At 32.3% G+C, this 22383-nt stretch overlaps 1 protein-coding gene across 4 annotated transcripts in view; it reads left to right on the forward strand.

Annotated features, from left to right (window-relative positions):
* Positions 1 to 22383, forward strand: part of LOC138714796 (uncharacterized) — a 1282494-nt gene that overhangs the window by 904688 nt on the left and 355423 nt on the right. For all 4 annotated transcript variants that reach the window (XM_069846936.1, XM_069846933.1, XM_069846935.1 and 1 more), the window contains one exon: positions 5242 to 5292. In XM_069846936.1, the coding sequence (XP_069703037.1) occupies positions 5242 to 5292 (51 nt within the window). The remainder of the gene's footprint in view (positions 1 to 5241; positions 5293 to 22383) is intronic.

Consider the following 22383-nt stretch of genomic DNA (forward strand, 5'->3'; position numbering starts at 1 on the left):
AAACAAAATCGTAAATCCAGCTAACTCCGATCACTACCACGCCTGCCAACAGAACAGCGCGCAGGGAACTTTGATTCACCATAGCTTATTTTATTAATGCACGCACATATTTATGTGACTTCCAATAAGTATATCTTTAGGACACGTTAAATTAAAATACCGTAAAAATGAATACAAATTGCTTTTGAAAAACTCTAATTTCGAATAAATTCGTCCTAAAAAAAATAAGAACAAAAATTTGAATTAGGTCTATATACAAAATTTTCCATTATTTCGCAGGACAAATTTACATTTGCATTGGGCCTCAAAGCTAATTTACTGCTGTGTTTGGCCGCTTGCATTTTACCCAACGCAGAGTATAATTCTGGCTTCATATTTTTTCTCCGAAAATCCGTGACATTTACAGTTCGTTTGTTTGTACCCTTAATGATATTATGGAGCTGAAGAGAACTTTAGTTTTGTCTGCCGAAAAACAATATTTGGTGAGTCCATGGTTTGCGGAAACTACGTAATCTTTAGTAATAATAATAATATTAATAATAATAATAATAATATATATAATTTATTTCCAAGAAATAGTCTGCCCAGGCATCCTGGATTGCAAAAAACTCAGAATAACACACATATAAGAATAATAACGATTACATTAAAATAGATGAGTCAAATTGAAATGTGAACTAGGGGCTTAAATTTAAGAAATGATAAAATTATAGGCCTACATATATTTGTAACAATCACACACTAACGAATAGAAAAAAGGGAGGGGCATTATGATATTCCGTATAAATGATTTTTCAGAATCGCCACAGACTCTTTAATGGTTGAAGTAATTATTTTTGGAATGATGTCATGGATTCCAAATGTTTTGATAGTGTTTACAGTTGATCGTGGGATGGTGCCCCTCGCTCCGATCATTAAACCATGTACTTCCCAGGTGCCTTCCATCTGGTATTTTTCACGAAAATACGGAATAGTAGGCTCATAAATTTGTTGTTTCTCTCTGTTGGCCTCAGATGGTTGGGTCTGGCCATCTCAAATCTAACAGTTGGGTCCAGTATGAAGCCTCTACTATTAGTCTTGTTTAGAGCTACGATGTCCGCTCTTCTAATTCCGCCGCCTTCAGACGCAACGCAGTGCACCTCTTCATGGACCTCGAAGGATTTTTTTTCTAAAGGCTTGTGCAATTAGTTTTCGGATGTTATGATGGTGTGAATTTCTCAGGAGTTCTCCATGCTGACAGGATCCTAGGACGTGTGCTAAGGTTTCAATCTCGTTGCAGTATCTGCATCGGAAACCGTCCAAGGATCTTCCATGAAGACTTCTCACTGGTGCTACGTTAGCATTCATCTTAATTGCGTCCCGCCATTCAGAGGAAGACAGGATAATAATAATAATAATAATAATAATAATAATAATAATAATAATAATAATAATAATAATAATAATAATAATAATAATAATAATATAATACTAAAGTATGATTCTTGTTGCTATTTTTATTTGCCACAATTCTTGTTTGTAACAAACATAATATTTAAATACGGAGATAATGTTCACAGTTAATATCATCTTTACTAGGGTTCGGATTTCTATAAAATGTTATATTTTTATTCTGGTCTCTTTTTACACGTCATTGAAGTCAAATTAAAGACATTTCTAGCTTTTCTGAACAAGATGACATGATTTTATTGGTGTTATAAGATAGAATGCATATTTTATTATACGGAGTGATTCACAAGGATTACCTTCACTTGCGGAGCTTATTTCTGAAGACATTCTAAGCAAAAATATCATATCAACATGTGTCCTAATCTCAATGTTTTCAAAGTTACGCTAATTTGAAGTTGTTTGTAAAACACTTTTTCTTTTAGTTTTAAGGGTAGAAGAAAATTACAAATAGAGAATAAACTATTCAGAAGTGTCATTTCTTTAATTGGCTAGTGTTTTGAAGCTAAAAATGTGTTGTCAGTTGATTTGTACAGATTTTGCTTTTCAATTTTTAACTAAAAATTACACCATTCTTACGCACTTATCACAAAAATTGTTACAAATCATACGACTTTAGGAACTTGATTTTTTACAGATTAATTATGCATCCCAATGTACAGTCTTGAAGAATTTACAAGAGTGGCGTTTTTGTAACAATTATTGTGATAAATACGTAAGAAAATGTAATTGTGTAATTAAAAATAAAAAAAAAATCTGTATGAAGAACTATGGAATTCACAACACATTTTTATCTTCAGAATACTAGCTAATTAAAGAAATGATACTCCTGAATAGTTCATTCTTTATCTGTAATATTCTTTCACCCTTAAAACTAAAGAATAATGGTATTTTACAATCAAATTCAAATTAGTGTAACTCTGAAAACATTGAGATTAGGACATGTTTATATGACATTTTTTTCCCAGAATGTCTTCGGAAATAAGCTCCGTAAGGGACGGTAAATCCTCGTGAATCACCCTGTTTTTTAGCGTTAAGTCGTATTTAACAAAAACATGCTATAAAGCGTATTTTTCTCACATTATAATTACTGTAACAGTTCTCCAAAAATTATTCACGTGTTTTGTGCCAGTAATGAAATAGCAATATGCGTTACAAGAGCGGTATGTTGAAGTTTTGTTGTTCGAGGAAAAGTTTGAAAAAGCGAAACGTAATTGTACCTGAAAGAGGAATGTCTAATTAGTTGCAATGAAATCTCCATCTTGGTTTCTGTTCAATAACGACAAATTTGCAAAACAAAAATATCTATCTTCAACATTGTTCCTATAAAATGTTTTCTGTATTTACTATACTCCAGCAGGCCGTGATATACGTCTGTTTTTTTTCCCCCGTCTATGATGAGTCTGGAATCTTGTTGATTTTTTCACGGCTTCCTTAATGTTACTTGCATCACGAATGCAGTAACTTTAGTGGAGTTGTAGAGTTTACTTAATTTTTGCAGATATTTAAAAACAATAATTAACAGTGCAATTCAGGTGAAATTGCAGTGGTAAGTTTCCAATTTATAATTATTACTATATTGAACGTCTCTAAAAATAATATGTTAAAAGCCTAAAGCAGTAAAATCAATATGTCACTTAAGCGGTAGGAAGAGGGAAATTGTTATGTGTGTTAGGTTGGGAATACTGTATGTGGAATTTTAGACTTTCCGCGGATTGGTTTTGTGCGGAAACCAAGCAAATACGCACGATCTCGCACAAACATATTTTGTTTGATTTTGGATATTTATTTTGTATTTCCTTTCCTTAGAAATATTTGGTGATTGAATAAAGTTTGAAGGTAACTGGTTTCACCAGCATTGTGTTGTCAAAACGCAGAAGATAAATGGCTGTTAGGAATATGGCCAGATTGTTGCTGGTCGGTCTCGACTTTACCCCCTCTTTACCTGTCCCAAACATATTGCACTTAAGAGGTTCCAATTGACAGGTTAATAATAAGTATAGACGAGAATTTCATGTACTTTAAAATCCCAAAATATGCAACCATTCATGGACTATCAAACTGTAAAACATGCACGATCAAGCCAAAAATACTTTAAAATATGCCCTTTCATTGTTGTTCCAAATTTCTTATTTCACGTCAACTTTTTTGCACTGTTTACAACTAACAACATTTATAAATTGGTTTCTGTGAGGTTCCTGTCCTTGTCAGGCAATATGTTTTTGTAGACACAGAATGACCTTTCTACATCGCAAGAAGTTATGGGTGCAAACTTGAATGAACCTTTTCTGATATTTAGTTTTTTTTTTTCTTTTCCTTCTTCAGTCCTGATTCCTGAAGATTAAATTAGGGGCATAAAATCGAGAAACTGAGATGTCCGCTCAAAACCATTAAAACATGCATTTAAACAGAATATAATGTATATTATGTGCATGATTAGGGGAGAGACGGGTAATATCGAACATCGGGTAATATCGGACAGTGCGTTTCTTTCATCTACCACTATATGGTAGTACCTGAATGACATGGTTAAGTTTCTCTATGCGACATCATAGAAACGTAACCATGTCAATCAGGTACTATCATCGTGTGGTAGATGAAAGAAACTCACTGTCCGATATTACCCGATGTCCGATACTACCCGACTCTCCCCTAACTAAAAATTGCTTAAACATGCATTATGCATGTTTTTATCCCCAAAAAGGCCAAAACATGCAAATATGCACGGAAGAAGTACACGTATTTGGAACCGGAGAGTAATGAAATGGATAAGTACTAAGTTTGAGCTATGTCCTATGTTCCTATAAAACATGCATTTGCATGGAATTCTCGTCTCTAATAATAAATAAATAAATAAATAAATAGATAGACAGACAGACAGACAAATAAATAAATAAATAAATAAATAAATAAATAAATAAATAAATAAAAAGCAATCATTTACCCTGTTAACGTAACTGTAAGAAAATTTGTTGCCCTTCTATTTATATAGGGTGAACAGTCCCCTATGACAAATACAGGCAATTAGCATTAAACAGTTGTAGATTGGTGAATATAAAAGTTTTTTTTAAATAAAATGTTGATATTATTTAATTTGTTTTGCGTCATATTTCCAAGTTTTTGTGTTATATTTTGGTCTTTTTAGAGCACAACTGCATGCATATTTCCAGAGTTTTTAGGTCATAGAAAATCGAGCCTTACCACTTTTATCGGCACAATTGTGTCAAACAAATACTCAGGCGTCCACTCCATTTGTAGATATTTACAATGTTACTTTATATATTCAGATTTTGCTGCGCGAATCCCTTATAATTGTCCTGCAGTGAAGATATTCCTCTGTATTAGCTTCCCGAAGTTATATGAACCGGTGATAATGGTTGTTAATTATGTGGAAAAGATATAGTGCTGGCAGTGTAAACTAGAGTTTCTGGACTAATAATTATTTTGTATGCAGCTATTTTTATTCAGAATTTAGAATGATGTGTCCAGTGTGGAAAGCCAACTCTAGAGTTAATATGACACTTAACCCAGATTTTCCCACCGTCTTTTTTTAAGGACAGTTGCAGTGCCTTCGGATATTATGTCATTGTTGGTGTTAGGGACATTTTATAAGTTGTGCGATAATGTTGGTAGTAGGCTATTTGTTAGCTTTAGACAATATACGTTCCTTGTTTCAGTTTATTTCAACATCATTTAACCGATTTTTGAGAGTAACTAATGTGCTACTGTATTTTTATCACAAACAAATTTTTGGGCTTATCTGGGTTAAACATAAATTCATTTTTTTTGTTCCAGGAATGTCTCTACTACGCATTCATGAGCGGTTGCACCGATCATCTGAATTCGGTGAGTGAACACTTGTGATTTACTATCTATTAAAATAACTCATATAATAATAATAATAATAATAATAATAATAATAATAATAATAATAATAATTCTTTATTTACTGGCAGAGTTAAGGCCATAGGGCCTTCTCTTACACTCTACCAGGTCACAAAGTATTCGAACAGTTAAAATTTAACAAAAAAGTTACAGAACAGAATACTAACATATTACAAAGAGAAATAATGACAGCATAATAAAATCGACACTAAACAACATGAAAATAATACCATAATAGAAAACAAAAAGAAAGTAAAATACATTGGAATATAGTAAAAGCAACTCATTTAGCACAAATGGTTAATATGGAAAACATAAGGAAGAATATAAAAATAGAATATTATATACTATACTCTATAAAAAATTCTGCTATGAAGGTTATGGATACAAGTTCCAATAGTACTGTGCATATACGAACTATTTTTCTTTGATTAGAGACACATATAATATATATCGTGTGAATATGTAAACGTAAGCAAGAAAATGAATATCTACAACGTAGCTTTCATTTGTCTCGTTTCCATAGCGGCTGAACTGAGATCTAAATGGAGATAGATGTCTGGGTATTTATATTGTCCGCAGTGCAGGACATCTTGTTCTCGCAAATAGATAATATCAGTCTTCCAAATTTATGCGCTTTAAACTCAACTGTATCATAGAGTAAGGATGTGGGATTCGTGTATATAAATACATCACTTAAGCATTTATACTAAATACAGCTGTTACGCGTTGTCGCATGAGATTTATAGGGATACGATATACCTGCTCTCACTTGTAGAAATATCTGTATGATTATTCTCGCAATGTACGAATTCATTCTTCAACATTTTAATGTTGGAATGAATAGTTTCTACTGAATAATTTTCAAAGTTGGGGTGTATATTTAATTATTTATTAATGTAAATATTTATTTTCTCCAATGCTTGCTTGCTAAGTTTTCTTTGGTTGTTTACTTCTCTTGCTTGCTTTGCTGCGCTTTCTTTGCTTCCTTATTTATTTATTTATTTATTTATTTATTTATTTATTTATTTATTTATTTATTTATTTATTTATTTATTTATTTATTTGCTTACTTGTTTTCCTTTCCTTGCTAGCTTGCTTGCATGTTTTGCTTTCTTTGCTAGCTTGCTTTCTTTGCTTATTTATTTATTTATTTATTTATTTATTTATTTATTTATTTATTTATTTATTTATTTACTTATTTGTTTATTTGCTTCCTTGCTTTGCTTGAATGCTTGCTTGTTTTTCTTTCTTTGTCTGCTTACTTTGATTTTTTTTTAAATTTATTTACTTATTTATTTATTTGATTGCATGCTTGCTTTGCTTGATTGGCTTACTTATTTATTTATTTAATTATTTTATTTATTTATTTATTTATTTATTTATTTATTTATTTATATCCACTCTATTTTCATTATTATTTGTTGATTTTGTCCTTAGTCAAATTCTGTATTAGTTTGTCTGTTTCTAAATGATCAGTAGGACTATGGTATTCGATTAAAGCATTATGACAACGATACAGGAAAAAGTACAAGCGTATAATCTGGTTTGTAGAGACCTGGTCTCTTAACTGCCTTAAAAATAAAATTAATTGAGTGAAACGTTTATGCTGTTCATGATTGTTATTGTGAGTATTGTTGGGTTGGAATTGTAAGGATGTTTGTAATTAGGAAAGTAGAAATTGGCTTTCATTTCTGTCTTTATACTCCCCGCACTTAAATTTAACGTGGCGGTACCTTCTCGTTACTTACTTCATAGTTGCTTTCTCATTCCGTGAGGCCTAGTCTCGAGATATAGTGCAATTGATAGTCGAAACGATTCACACATCAATATGACGTCAATGAGTTGTTTGAACTTGTGATGAATAATAATGTGATAATAGAATAAATTGGATTCATTTTTAAATTAATGCTAGGCACATTTAAGTACTTCAAATTTTAGACTATGTTAAATTATATATTTCTATCTTTATATTTTCCGCATTTAGGCCTATTAGTCACCCCCATTGTTGTACGAGTAATATTGAAAACTTGAATGAATAATGATCAGTGTATCATTTTCGTGAAAATAATTTTTTTTTTTTTACTCGAACAACAATTTTTGTACCTGTACCTATAACACATGATAAGAATCGAAGTCCAACTCTTTCCTTCATCATTTTATTAGGCGTTCATATATGGTGGGACGTGTAGGCCAATGTGTTAATAGCTTGAATATAGGTACAGTATATTATTACTAATTTTCCTGGAAAATTAGAAAATGGCACTTAGATCCTTATTTAGTTGAGATCTTAAAATTTTTATTAAGTTGAAATAAAGATTAGTCCTGTAGGTAATACTTTTTACAGTATAATCACAGTCTACTATATACAGTCGCGAAGGTCAATATGTAGTAAAAATGCAAACATGGGTAGTTGCCCACCACTAGGATCGCTACTATCGCCTCATCATCGCAGATCTCTCTCCTAGCAGACGACAAAATATGTTACACTTTCGTTGTCGTGTTCTTTTGGAAAAATTAACACCTTCCTTCCATTATTGAAATATTAAATGCATAAAGTTAATTTATTATTTTAATGAAGTATATTAAATTCCACTATAAACTCGAAGATACCTGCAAGAAATAAGTAATATAATTTCGTTTGTGCAAAACGAACTGAAATTTACTATAATCGCTTCACTCATTCAAGATTATAGCGATAATTAACTATGAAACCAATAAATATTAATTTGCATTTCCCTTTACAACAATAATAATGGACATATGAATTAATGGAGTAACTTACGCGTACCGGTACTTGCAATGTAGGCTCACGTAGTTAACAAAGTGGGATGAGGTTAAGCAATAATAATCACACCAGAATTGGAAATAAAACGTGACCAATAAATTTTATTGTAACAGACTTTTTCTACGTCTCTAGTAAAGCAACAAATAAAAATAACAACGAAATTAACAGCTATAATTAAAAACATATCCTTTGAAAAAAGTAGGCCTAAGTAATAATAATCCCACCAGAATTGAAAATAAAACGTGATCAATAAATTTCATTAAAACAAACTTAATTTTTCTACGTCTGTAGTAAAATAACACATAAAAATAATAACAAAATTAATAGCTACAATTAAAAATATATCCTCTGAAAAAAGTAGGCCTAAGTAATAATAATCCCACCAGAATTGAAAATAAAACGTGATCAATAAATTTCATTAAAACAAACTTAATTTTTCTACGTCTGTAGTAAAATAACACATAAAAATAATAACAAAATTAATAGCTACAATTAAAAATATATCCTCTGAAAAAAAAAGTAGACGTAACCTTTATTTCTCTGGAAATTTAGCAGCCTAAGTGACAGAACTTTAACCGGTAACTAATGTCCTTTCGGTTAGACTGAAACATTTCATTGTGAAATTTAAGGATATAATGTATTCTAACAGTCACAAAGAACTTCAAAATTAAGAGTTTTGTTTCTGCACAGCATTCTTGTGGAAACCCAGGAACCTTTCTGAACCTTTCGGAAATCGCACAAAGGATAACTCTGGCCTCTTTCTTTTACTGTTGCTACAATTTATAGCACTACAAACGTCTCCTCCTTGTCCCATATTATTATTCCAATTATTATATTTTAGCCATTAACATTTTCATTACAACCAATAACGAACATTTCACAAGCATCAATGTGAAATACGCAACTAGCTAGCACTCGATAGAAATACGACACAGTCCAAAGTCGACCATGGACAGTCTATTGTTTCTAGTTGCTAACCGCTTGGAGCGCTTTATCACGAGATTTGCAAAAAAAACACCTCAAGCTTCGCGACTGTATATAGTAGACTGTGGTATAATATTCTCACTGTTTATGTTATATATTTTTTAATGTATCGCAATTAATTTATTCAAATCTTTCTGACTTTCACCAAAATAGTGACTTTCATTCTTACGATACTCGTAATAAAAATAGTTTAAGTATTCCAGTACACCACCTTACAAATATTAGCAGATCTTATATGGTTTCTGGTATTAAAATTTACAATAGCTTGCTTGAAGATATGAAATATACGAATAACACTCTTAAATTCAGGAAGTATATAAAAATAAATTAATACATTTGTGTCCATACAGCCTAGAGCAGTGATTTCAAAGAAAGCGCACTTTTCTGACCTTGACGTCGTGCGCGGGCATCAAGCGCTAGATATGGAAGGAGGAATAAGCAGCCTGTTGAATTAAGAAAACAGTGATGCACAAACTTAAAAAACGGAACGTGAAATTTTATGTCATTTTTATATGGCTTCTTTATGTTTGATATTATCTATATTGTCTGTAAAAGAAAAATACTAACACCAATTTGTTAATAATGCAGTTGTGTTTTAAACGTTAATAACATAATAAAAAGTTAAGAAGTAATATTCAAATTAATTTCATAGCAGTACAACTATACTGTACTAAGTGGATGAAACACATCATTCATAAAGAAAGTGATATCCAAAAAAAAAAAAAAAAAAAAAAAAAAAAAAAAAAAAAAAAAAAAAAATGACATGAAAAGTTTGAATTGAACTTGGAGGTACCTTTAGCCTTATAAAAGTAATCAATGAACTAATCAAAACAATGTTATAGTACAGAGCAAAGTTATCTAGGTACTGTATATGTTTTAAGTGTAATTAATATTCCACAACAAAACTCTTTTCGCATTATGCTTTTAAGGTGATATTGGTGAGCAACTTCCTATCATCAGAATATTAAATTATTTTCTCGAAACCTGCTGAAGCTATAGAGCTGACAATTTTAAAACACATGGGTACGTATATTTTGCTTATGATGTAGTTGCTTTATTAATTTATTTTCTTGCAAACATTTTCCATGCCAATATTTTCAAAATTTGTAATACACTATCTTCAGTAATACCTATTTACGGTATATTAGATATACGAAAACATTGTTTCAGTACCTGTAAGACTACTAGATATATAGGCCTATATCTGAAAATTTCACTTTTCTATAAAAAAAAATTGAGAATAGTAATATACGTTACAAGAGCGGTATGTTGACGTTTTCATGTTCGAGGAAAAGATTGAAAAAGCGAAACGTAGTTGAGCTTTTTTAATTTCCGAGAACATGAAAACAAACATACCGCTCGTGTATCGTACATTATTTTGTGCGAAGATCGTTTATTACATACCTGAAAGACGAATTTCTAATTAGTTGCAATGAATTCTCCATGTTGGTTTCTGTTTAATGACGCCAACTTCGGAACACCAAAATATCTTTCTTCAACATTGTTGCTATAAAGTGTTTTCTGTGTTTACTATACTCCAGCAGGCCGTGATATACGTCTGTCTTTTTTTTCCCCCAGTCTATAAATGCGAACTTAAAACAAACGGTAAGGTTATGTAATGATTTATTTTTTCATTTTAATATTTTAACAGTATTATTTATATAACATATTGCAGTAATAACATCCGCATCTGGAATCTTGTTGATTTTTTCACGGCTTCCTTAATGTTACCTCTATCAGGAATGCAATAAGTTTTGTGGAGTAGTAGACTTTACTTAATTTTTTAAAATATTTAAGAACAATAATTAACATTGCAATTTAGGTGAAACTGCAGTGGTAAGTTTCCAATTTATAATTATTACTATGTTAAACGTCTCTAAAAATAATATGTTAAAAGCCTAAAGCAGTAAAATGAATGTCGCGCTTAAGCGGTAAGAAGAAGGAAATTGTTATGTGTGTTACGTTGGGAATACTGAAAGTGGTATTTCACACTTACCGCGTATTGGTTCTGTTCGGAAAACAAGCAAATACGCACGATCTCGCACAAAATATTCTTTTGAATAAAAAAAAACTTGTGAAAAATGTGAATTACAAATTAAACTTACATTCTTACAATGCACTTATACTTACCAGACAAATCTAAAAATTAACATGGATACAGTTTTAATAACTTTCCTTTCCTTTATCCATTGAATCAGTGCTGGCTATCCCTGTATATAGCTCGACCAAGCGGCATATACTACCTCTTTCGTCTGTCTCTTTCCTTTCCACTGTAAAGCGCTCAGGCTCTCCTGGGCTCTAAAGCGCGCGCTTGCGCCTATGGACATCAGTTGATATGACTGGTCTAGAGGATGCACATGTGCGCCTTTCAACTCATGCATAAAGTATATTATTTTTGAGTTATTGTAATTTTAATGTATTTGTGTATTTTATTGACAATGTCTATGCATATTTGCCTCTGGCAATAAAGTCTATCTATATGTCTAAGGAGAGAAAAGCCGGATGGTAGGGCGTTTTCTTTCAGGAAAGCCGACGAAGTACATAACCTCTTAAAATAACAAAATAAGTTACTCAAAGAGCCAATTGACTATTGCCGTTAAGATTAATCCCTACGCGTTCGAATCTTCAAACAGCCAAACTGGCTATTACCGTTTCGTGCCTAGACTTCTATCACTCCTCCTCCTAGTTGGTACCATCGCGTCTCTCCTCCGGATCAGGTCGCTGTACTTCTGCCCCTCCCCCCCCCCCGTATGTTGTAGCTAATCAGTTACGTCCATTTTCGGCTTACCCACTGGAAATTTCTAGCGCTCCTTCACTGGGGCGACGAAACACGAAGTGAGACAAGTGGCCAAGAGGCTTGGAGCTCACATATTGTTTTTCACAGCCCCAACTCCCCCCTTGCAAGAACGTGTTTTCACGTACCTTTAAAGTTTCTCCTCCCACTTCCCCCCTCATTCATTCATTCAAAATAAATTAGGATAGATCTGCCAACATAATAGAATAATTTTTGCATTCCATTTGTTGCAGAAAAGGAATAACTTGAGCAATTAATTAACAAATGGGCTTCCTTAATTAACGAATGTATTGCGGGTGGTATCGATTCAACACTTATAAGGCGCAATGTTATAATTTGTTTTGCAATTTTTCTGGAATGGTACGGAGAAAAATGTTCCACATTTAATTATCGCCATCAATAGTACAGAGAGTCTCTTCCATCTAAAAACAAGCGTCAGAAGATAGTTGAAGGTTTTAGAAAACTGGTAACGTGTTTACTTCAGAGTGGTTGTCATATGATCTGCTAAGTATCCATTGACAGTGTCCAAACACCATTTGGCCTACATGAAACCCCCCATAATTCGATTCGCAAAGCAGTCCGTGTTCTGCGCCCATGTAGGTCAACACTTTTAGAAAACATTATACAAGCGCTTATATCTTAGTGCTTATATAATTAATAATATACAGTACACTGTGCAAGTTTTAAAAGTAAATGATTTTCCATGACGAGACGCGCACTTTGCAGTTTCTATGAGGTGGATTCTTACCAAATTCAACACTAAAGTTTCACTGTACTCTCATAACAGCCCTTTGTTCGTCCGAATTCCATGACGCAGAACTCCTCTTGCTTGCTTCGATTTCGATATCTTGTGTAGCACTACACTACGTCTCTGGTGGTGATGACATGAACTAGCAAATAAACAAACGCACAACTTGAGACCTGTCGCTTTCACTATTTTGAATAATTGACTGTTTATAATTGCTGTTACTGTCGATAGAGCACCATCCATCTTGAATCACAGCGTTTTTTTTTTTTTTTGTTATTAAAATGTTGAAGGTAGATGACTTAAAATAATATTACTGTTTGTTACTTTTTATATTAACTTATACATTTTATAATACATTGTATTAATTATATAATACAAGAGTGTGGAAGCGTATTATCTAGCGAAATTTTTAAGCTTGTACTTGCTATTTGGGAAAAGGAAATTGTACCGGAACGATGAAAAGAGTTTCTTCAATATTCTTTTGAGAAGACTAACTCCTTATGTAGATGAAATTATTGAGAATCATCAGTGTGGTTTTAGGTGTAACAGATCAACTTTTGATCAGATTTTTTGTATTCGACAGATATTGGAGGAAAAAATGGCAGTATTTAAGGGTACAGTACATCAGTTATTCATAGATTAAAAAAAAAAAGGCATATGACTCGGTTAAGAGAGAAGTTTTATATAATATTCTTATTGAATTTGGTATTCCCAAGAAACTAGTTCGATTAATTAAAATGTAGATCAGTTTCTATCTGATGCTTTTCCAATTCACTGTGGGCTAAAGCAAGGAGATGCACTATCACCTTTACTTTTTAACTTCGCTCTAGAATATGCCATTAGGAAAGTTCAGGATAACAGGCAGGGTTTGGAATTGAACGGGTTACATCAGCTTGCGGATGACGTGAATATGTTAGGAGAAAATCCACAAAGTATTAGGGACAACACGGGAATTTTACTTGACGTAAAGAGATAGGTTTGGAAGTAAATCCCGAAAAGACAAAGTGTATGATTATGTCTCGTGACCAGAATATTGTACGAAATGGAAATATAAAAATTGGAGATTTATCCTTCGAAGAGGTGGAAAAATTCAAATATCTTGGAGCAACATTAACAAATATAAATTACACTTGGGAGGAAATTAAACACAGAATAAATATGGGAAATGCCTGTCTTTATTCGGTTGAAAAGCTTTTGTCATATAGTCTGCTGTCAAAAAATCTGAATGTTAGAATTTATAAAACAGTTATACTACCGGTTGTTCTGTATGGTTGTGAAACGTGGACTCTCACTTTGAGAGAGGAACAGAGATTAAGTGTCTTTGAGAATAAGGTTCTTGGGAAAATATTTGGGGCTAAGAGGCATGAAGTTGCAACACACAGAACTGCACGCCTTGTATTCTTCACCTGACATAATTAGGAACATTAAATCCAGACGTTTGAGATGGGTAGGGCATGTAGCAAGTATGGGCGAATCCAGAAATGCATGTAGAGTGTTAGTTGGAAAACCGGAGGGAAATAGACCTTTGGGGAAGCCGAGATGTAGATGGGAGGATAATATTAAAATGTATTTGAGGGAGGTGAGATATGATGTTAGAGATTGGATTAATCTTGCACAGGATAGAGACCGATGGCGGGCTTAAGTAAGTAAATACTATCTATTCTCTGTGTAATTACATAAAATTTTACTGCATTGATTAAAACATTTGGTACTATATATAAAGTTTTAAAATATTACAAAATGTAGGTCGATGAATTATATCATATGAAGGGGTGAGAATGACATATTCCTAAGCTACAAAGACAAAATTTTACCGAAGAGTGTATTAAATATTTAGATTCTAATGCTGTTAAGTGCGGTGGGCCTATTATAATTTCTTCGGTACATATTTATGTCATTTGTTGAGTAAATTTTGTATTATTTTACTACTAGCTTCCGCATAAGTGTAAGAAATTAACTCGCTTAAAAATTTTATGTTAAAAGTGTAGCTTTGGACTATTTTATTCTCACCTCTTCATGTGTTTGCTAATAGACTATGAATGAAAGGTAGGTGGGCAAATTAAATTCTTCGATTTTTCTAGAATCTATTTGAAGGGGTTAGGTACAGCTTACATCAGTAAAATTTTGGAAATATCCAACATTTTTTTTTCCTCCTTTACTTTATCTTGTACAATAATGATAATTGGTATGTGTAAAACACTGTCCCTCTGCTATATGAAAAAAGAAATATATTTTTACGATTTAAAAAAAGTATTTATATATATATATTTTTTTTTTTTTTTTCAAAATTCAGTTCACTGTGCAGTAATGAAGCGTTTCCCACATAACTAAAAAACTATGCAACATTCTGTGATGAAATTTTTTGTATATATTTATGCATGTCATGTCTACAATATGATGCAAGATCGCTGAGACCTTTGATAGATTATCTGATAAAAAATAAATTCATTTTAAAAAAAGGTCAATTATCAGTATCTTCTTCTAACACAAAATAAACACTTATTTATGGTACTTGTGAGGTAAGTTCATCTTTATTACACGAGTGCAATAAAGATCACGCTCACAAGTACCATACGTAATTTTATCCATGACCATAACGAAAAATTATGTTTTATAAAAGAAAATATGTTGAAAATAAGTCCTAATATAATCACATGGATTTTAGAATCGATACGTGTACTAGGTAGGTCATGATGTAGGAGGCCTTGATTAGTGAAGATGGTATCTAAGGCGTTGGATAAATAACAAATTATAATTAATTATGTAATTTTAATATATATTTTTTTCATTTTAAACGTGTATATTCATCTTTTTGAAGTTTCAGGGATTATTTAGAAATGTTCACGGGACTAATGTGATTAAAATAATTTCACATTTTACTTCTCTAAACTTAAGAGGAATATTAAAACGTAATTAATCATCGTGTCTGTTTAGCTCAGTTGACTAACGCGTGTTGTTATAAAATCCTATAAACCCAACTTCGCAGGTTTTCTCCTCGCTTACCACAAATTAAAAAAAAATACATATTAGACATGGATGCAATGCACAAATTACGACGTAGTAGATAAAGAAAAGAGAAGTAGATTGAGTGTTATTTAAGAAATGGTAATAAAGAAGCAGAGGTAGTGATATCTAGTAACTAATATATTAACTTCTTGAGTAATAGTTCAATAGAAAAGTATACGTGTGTACTCGGGTACTAGGAAAATACTAATGAACTGTGAGATAAAGTACAAACTGTGAGGTAAAGTCTTTATCTCACTAGTGAAATAAAGTAATGTTGAATAATAGTAATATACATTACAAGAGCGGTTTGTTGACCTTTTCATGTTCGAGGAAAAGATTGAAAAAGCGAAACGTAGTTGAGCTTTTTTAATTTCCGAGAACATGAAAACAAACATACCGCTCGTGTATCGTACATTATTTTGTGCGAAGATCGTTTATTACATACCTGAAAGACGAATTTCTAATTAGTTGCAATGAAATCTCCATGTTGGTTTCTGTTTAATGACGCCAACTTCGGAACACCAAAATATCTTTCTTCAACATTGTTGCTGTAAAATGTTTTCTGTGTTTACTATACTCCAGCAGGCCGTGATATACGTCTGTCTTTTTTTCCCCCAGTCTATAAATTCGAACTTAAAACAAACGGTAAGGTTATGTAATGGTTTATTTTTCATTTTAATATTTTAACAATATTATTTATAATTATAGCATATTGCAGTAATAACATCGGCATCTGGAATCTCGTTGATTTTTTTCACGGCTTCCTTAATGTTACTTGTATCAGGAATGCAATAAGTTTCGTGGAGTAGTAGACTTTACTTAATTTTTGCAAATGTTTAAAAACAATAATTAACATTGCAATTTAGGTGAAATTACAGTGGTAAGTTTCCAATTTATAATTATTACTATGTTAAACATCTCTAAAAATAATATGTTAAAAGCCTAAAGCAGTAAAATGAATGTCGCGCTTAAGCGGTAAGAAGAGGGAAATTGTTATGTGTGTTACGTTGGGAATACTGAATGTGGTATTTCACACTTACCGCGTATTGGTTCTGTGCGGAAAACAAGCAAATACGCACGATTTCGCACAAAAGCCTACTTTACAAACGCAAAAGTATTTAGTAAAGGCATGTTTTTCGTTATGGTCATGGATAAAAAATATTATTTATTAAGGAATGTAGATGAAAGAGCATGATATTGTAAACATGAGTTTCAGCAATAAAATAAAAGAGAGAGAATATGAAAAAGTTAACAAATTTATGAGTTATGATGGAAATGGTTCATAACAGCACAGTGAACTGCCACCGTTTTGAATTAACAAAAAGCCATTATGTATAAATAAATTGTTTTAAATCGTAAAAATATTTTCTTCATATAGCAGAAGGACAGTATTATACTCATACCAATTTTCATTATTGTACAAGATATAATAATTCAGGAAAAAAAGTTGAACATTTCTAAAAATTTTACTGATGAAAGCTGTACCTAATCCCTTAAAACAAATGCGGGGTCAGTACAACATTTCTCTTTACAGAATCCATAGTATTCATCTAACAAATTTGATTTTGTATGTTCTCCAAACTATTTGTGAATGTATCCGAGTTAAAATTTAATATAATGTAAGTCCACAAACATTTCTATGCCTCCTATTCATGACATTACCATACATTCGAGGATTAAAAAAAATGCTGAAACTGGATAATAGATGGTTTAGAACTTGTCCAAAATGGACTCCATTGCAGGGTGGAGAGAGCACGAGTGTTGATAAATGTGTATGGAATAATGATTTGAAGGGGAAAGCTTGAAGTGCCTGTGCTCGAGAAAACAGGCTGCAGCGACATTTTGTACGCCACACATCACACAGCACTGCGCTGGGGTCGAACCAGGCCTTCTGCGGTCAGAAACCAGTACCGGACCAGCTCGTCCGGTTCACACACGATTTCTTCAGTTGCGAAATTACAGTGAATAACCGACCGTTTTCAATCAGTGGCTCGCACATTGCTACGGATTAGTCAATAATCCGAAGTGATGTAACTACGGCAACTGGTCAGCTACTACCTATATAATAAAAAATGTATTACTCATTATCTTAATCAACTTTGTAACGTACAAATTCTTTTGGCCTAAAATTATTTTTTAGGTTATACAGATTTGTCAGAGTTTTATTTTTCTTGTCTTCAAGGAAATTTTACATCACATTACAGCGAGATTTGAGGTAGAAAACAAATAATTGTCGCAAAAATGCACTAATGAAAAATTATATTTGTGCAAATTCCGAAATGCTTGTGCAATATTATTAATAACTAGCCATACCCGTGCGCTCCGCTGCACCTGTTAGAAATAAATATAAAATAATTACATAATTAAAATAGGACGTTTGATCCAGGGAACATTCGTGTTTGATAGAAGGATAAATCGTTTAATATGTTACTTAATTTAAATTGTATTTAAATAATTAAATTGCGATCACTTTGGTTCAGAGATCACTCATTTGGTACAATGACAATTCCTTTAACATGTTTCTTATTTGTTATTACACGCAACTATAGTTTAATGAAGATTGACATATCATTTAGTTTTAATGTGTAAACTTTATATTACTTGCTATATGTTTCCATTAAACTATGGTAATAACTTAATTTTAACCATTGTTTTCTACGTCTTCAGTAAATGGTGCTTGGCCCACTATGGTTCTGAACCCTTCAAGTAACTTAAATAGTGATACAGCATAAACAGTGATATGTATATTTCTTTCTTTCGAAAATGTAAGAATTCACGATCTCCTATGTACCATTACCATGGAATGAATAAATGTGTTTTTTCTTCCTACTCAAAAATTTTATATTTTGCACATAGGAATTACTGCAGGAACAACAACGCTACAATCTGAGGCGGCGGTGAAAATGTATTGTTATTTCAAAAGTCTATCAGTCTCATCAAAATTTTGCCTATAATAAAACTTATCGGAAATCATTTTTAAAGAAACTTTTGTTTTGTAACTTTTTTTACAAAAATCAATAATAAGCGAGATATTTCGATTTATTTAATTCAGGCCCCTTTATAACCCCCCCTTTAAATAAAATATTTTGAATGCCATATAGCCTAAAATCTAAGTTACAACGAACTTAATTTATATTCCAATTTTCATATTAATCGGTTCAGTCATTATCACGTGAAAAGGTAACAAACATCCAGACAGACATACAAACAAAAATTTCAAAAAAGCGATTTTCGGTTTCAGGGTGGTTAATTCTATATATTAGGACCAATTATTTTGAAAATCGAAAATTACCAGAAAAATTTCGGCTACAGATTTATTATTAGTATAGATTATGCAGAAAGATAAAAATTAATGAAATATGCAGGAACAAAATGTTACGTAATTTGTTTCTTGAAGTTTTATTACTTTCAATCCATCTTACCACACTCTAGATATACTTATGTAAGTAAATCATTAGACGTAGGTATGTTTAGAATATATTACTGCTGAATTTACATCACATTAAGGGGTTAGGTATAGCTTACAGCAGTAAAATTTTTGGAAATAATCAAAAAATTTTTTTCCTCCATTACTGTAACTTGTACAGTAGTGGCAAAAAACGGGCCGACTCTTGTAACTGATTTCAGAGCCTTGTTCACTCCAGAGCACGATAGACTGGTAACTAAGACCTTCGTGGTTCGAATCCTGCCTGGGAAGGAAACTTTTTTTGTTCCTTATTCAAATTTATTCCCAATACTTTTCGATTGCAGCGATATTTCGCTACTTTATTAACTTATTATTCCCAGAACATGAATTTTACCAGCTTATTTTCTAATGGCTTTCGATATGGGCTACGTCAGCAGTCGAAACTACAACAATTTCAATAGATTACTCGCTATCTTGTGAATGGGGCTGTGGCATGCGTAGAGGCTTATTTCTGGGACTTTGATTATTCCATCGGTCCGGTTTTTTTGTCACTACTGTACAATAATAAAAATTGGTACGTGTAAAACACTATCCTTATGCTAGGCTATATGAAAAAAATATTTTTTACGATTAAAAAAATTATATATATATATATTTTTTTTTTTTTCAAAATTCATAATGGTGGCAGTTTACTGTGCAGTGATGAAGCGTTTCCCTCATACCTCATAAACTTGTTAAATTTTTCATGTTCTCTCTCTTTTATTTTATTGCTGAAACTCATGTTTACAATATCATGCAGTTTCAACTACATTCCTCAATAAATAATATTTCTTTTATTTTGTGTTAGAAGAAAGTACTGATATTTGACCATTTTTTTTAAGAATTTATTTTTTATCAGACAATCTATCAAAGTTAGAGAAGTGATCTTGCATCATATTGTAGATATGGCATGCATAAGTACCCACAAAATATTTCATCACAGAATGTTGGATAGTTTTGAGTTATGTGGGAAACATTTCATCACTGCACAGTGAACTGAATTTTGAAAACAAAGATGTAAATACTTTTTTTAATTGTAAAAATATTTTTCGTATATAGCAGAAGGACAGTGTTTTACACATACTGATTTTCATTATTGTACAAGATACAGTAATGGAGGAAAAAATGTTGAATATTTTCAAAATTTTACTGCTGTAAGCTGTACTTAAGCCCTTACTTACTTACTGGCGTTTAAGGAACCCGGAGGTTCATTGCCGCCCTCACATAAGCCCGCCATCGATCCCTATTCTGAGTAAGATTAATCCAATCTCTATCATCATATCCCACCTCCCTTAAATCCATTTTAATATTATCTTCCCATCTACGTCTCGGCCTCCCCAAAGGTCTTTTTCCCTCCGGTCTCCCAGCTAACACTCTATATGCATTTCTGGATTCGCCCATACGTGCTACCTGCCCTGCCCATCTCAAACGTCTGTATTTAATGTTCCTAATTATGTCAGGTGAAGAATACAATGCGTGCAGTTCTGTGTTTTGTAACTTTCTCCATTCTCCTGTAACTTCATCCCTCTTAGCCCCAAATATTTTCCTGAGAACCTTATTCTCAAACATCCTTAACACTTTAACCATAAAGAACAACCGGTAATATAATTGTTTTATAAATTCTAACTTTCAGATTTTTTGGCAGCGGACTAGATGATAAAAGCTTCTCAACGGAATAATAAGAGGCATTTCCCATATTTATTCTGTGTTTAATTTCCTCCCCGAGTATCATTTATATTTGTTACTCTTGCTCCAAGATATTTGAACTTAGATAGATAAATTTCCAATTTTTATGTTCCCATTTCGTACAGTATTCTCGTCACGAGACATAAGCCCTTAAAATACATTATTTTATGGACACTCTAAACACTGAAATTCTTTACTAGTAGGCCCTTCTAGATTTATTTTTAGAGTGCTAATTCTTTTTACTGAAAGGCGGTTTCTAATTCCAGTTTTTACAAGATTCATGCAACTAAATCCTCGCTCACAATTTACAGTATGCGGTGAAATTATATAAATCAATTAGAAAAAATTGTTCACTTAACTTACATGAATTGCACCAACTCTTTGAAGTCCATTCCTGAACATCTATTGCTAATACCTTTTTGAACATTGCCCATGACATTAGCTTTTCATTTAAATTATGATTAGTTCAAACGCATCTCTGATTTCATTTTCTCCATTACCATCTTCGTTTCTGAAGTCCAATGTGGTTGTCGAATTTTTGCACATTTACATTCAAAGTTTCTTGCATTTTTAGAAGTCGAGTAGCAAAATGCGACAAATGCTCCTACCAGTATGTCGTTTTACTTTTGTATCTTCAGTGTGAAATATCCGTTATGATTTTCTCTGACCATGTTTTCTTTGGTCTTCTTTTCCTTTCAGTTTTTCCAGTGGCTACCTTTGACGAAATTGATAAAATTTTCAATCACTTCCATTCCTCAATTATACATAGGCCTACATTTTGAAGGCAATGCAATATTTTTGTGTTTTGAATGTAATATTTTCCTTTTCGTTCAATTTTCTATAATATTTCCGTTTGCGCCATCTGGAAATTCTGTAGCTTTCCCTTTAGATAATCCGTTTCAACATAACAGACGCAAAATTTCCTGGCAGTAGTAGTTTTGTGTCGAAGACTTGTATTACAGTAAAATAGAAGCTATTAACCATAATCGTGCGGTGTCTAGGTTTCAAGGGTCGCGGCTGTGAAAGTGATGACACATTAACGCAAGTAGTATTTGTGATAATTATCCGTCTCCAGGAATAAAGTACTTCCTTTAAATGTACTTTGTTGCCAACTGTCTCTTCCATCGCATAGCTATTATTGTGTCCCGGGCCGCCATTGTTCTGCAAGACGGAGACAAACGATTTCAGCGAGTTATTTTGTTTTCATTTGTTTGTTTGTTTGGTGTGTGTTGTACAACTGAAGAAGCATAGCTCTCTTTGCGGCGGATTGTTTTCTTAGTTCAGAGGAAGAAGGGTTCATCTCGTTAAATTCTCTGTTATCTACACATCATTGTAGCAACTTTGCAAGATTTCAAATAGGTGTGTAATATTTATGACATATTTTGTCTCTTTCCGTCCGTTCTGATTTAAACCGTAGTTTTTATTACTGTGATTATGGTGGGTTATGGTTTGACTCCAGGCAATTTGTATTTTTTTTTATTTTGCTAATAATTGTGACATAAAATATAATATAAACAGATAAAACTTTAGCTCATCCCTGAAAGAATGGAACTCGTGCTCAGGGGCGGATTCCTGAATTTAAATTAAGAAATATATAATAC

This window comes from Periplaneta americana, chromosome 15 (assembly GCF_040183065.1).
Source record: "Periplaneta americana isolate PAMFEO1 chromosome 15, P.americana_PAMFEO1_priV1, whole genome shotgun sequence".
Lineage (NCBI taxonomy): Eukaryota > Metazoa > Arthropoda > Insecta > Blattodea > Blattidae > Periplaneta > Periplaneta americana.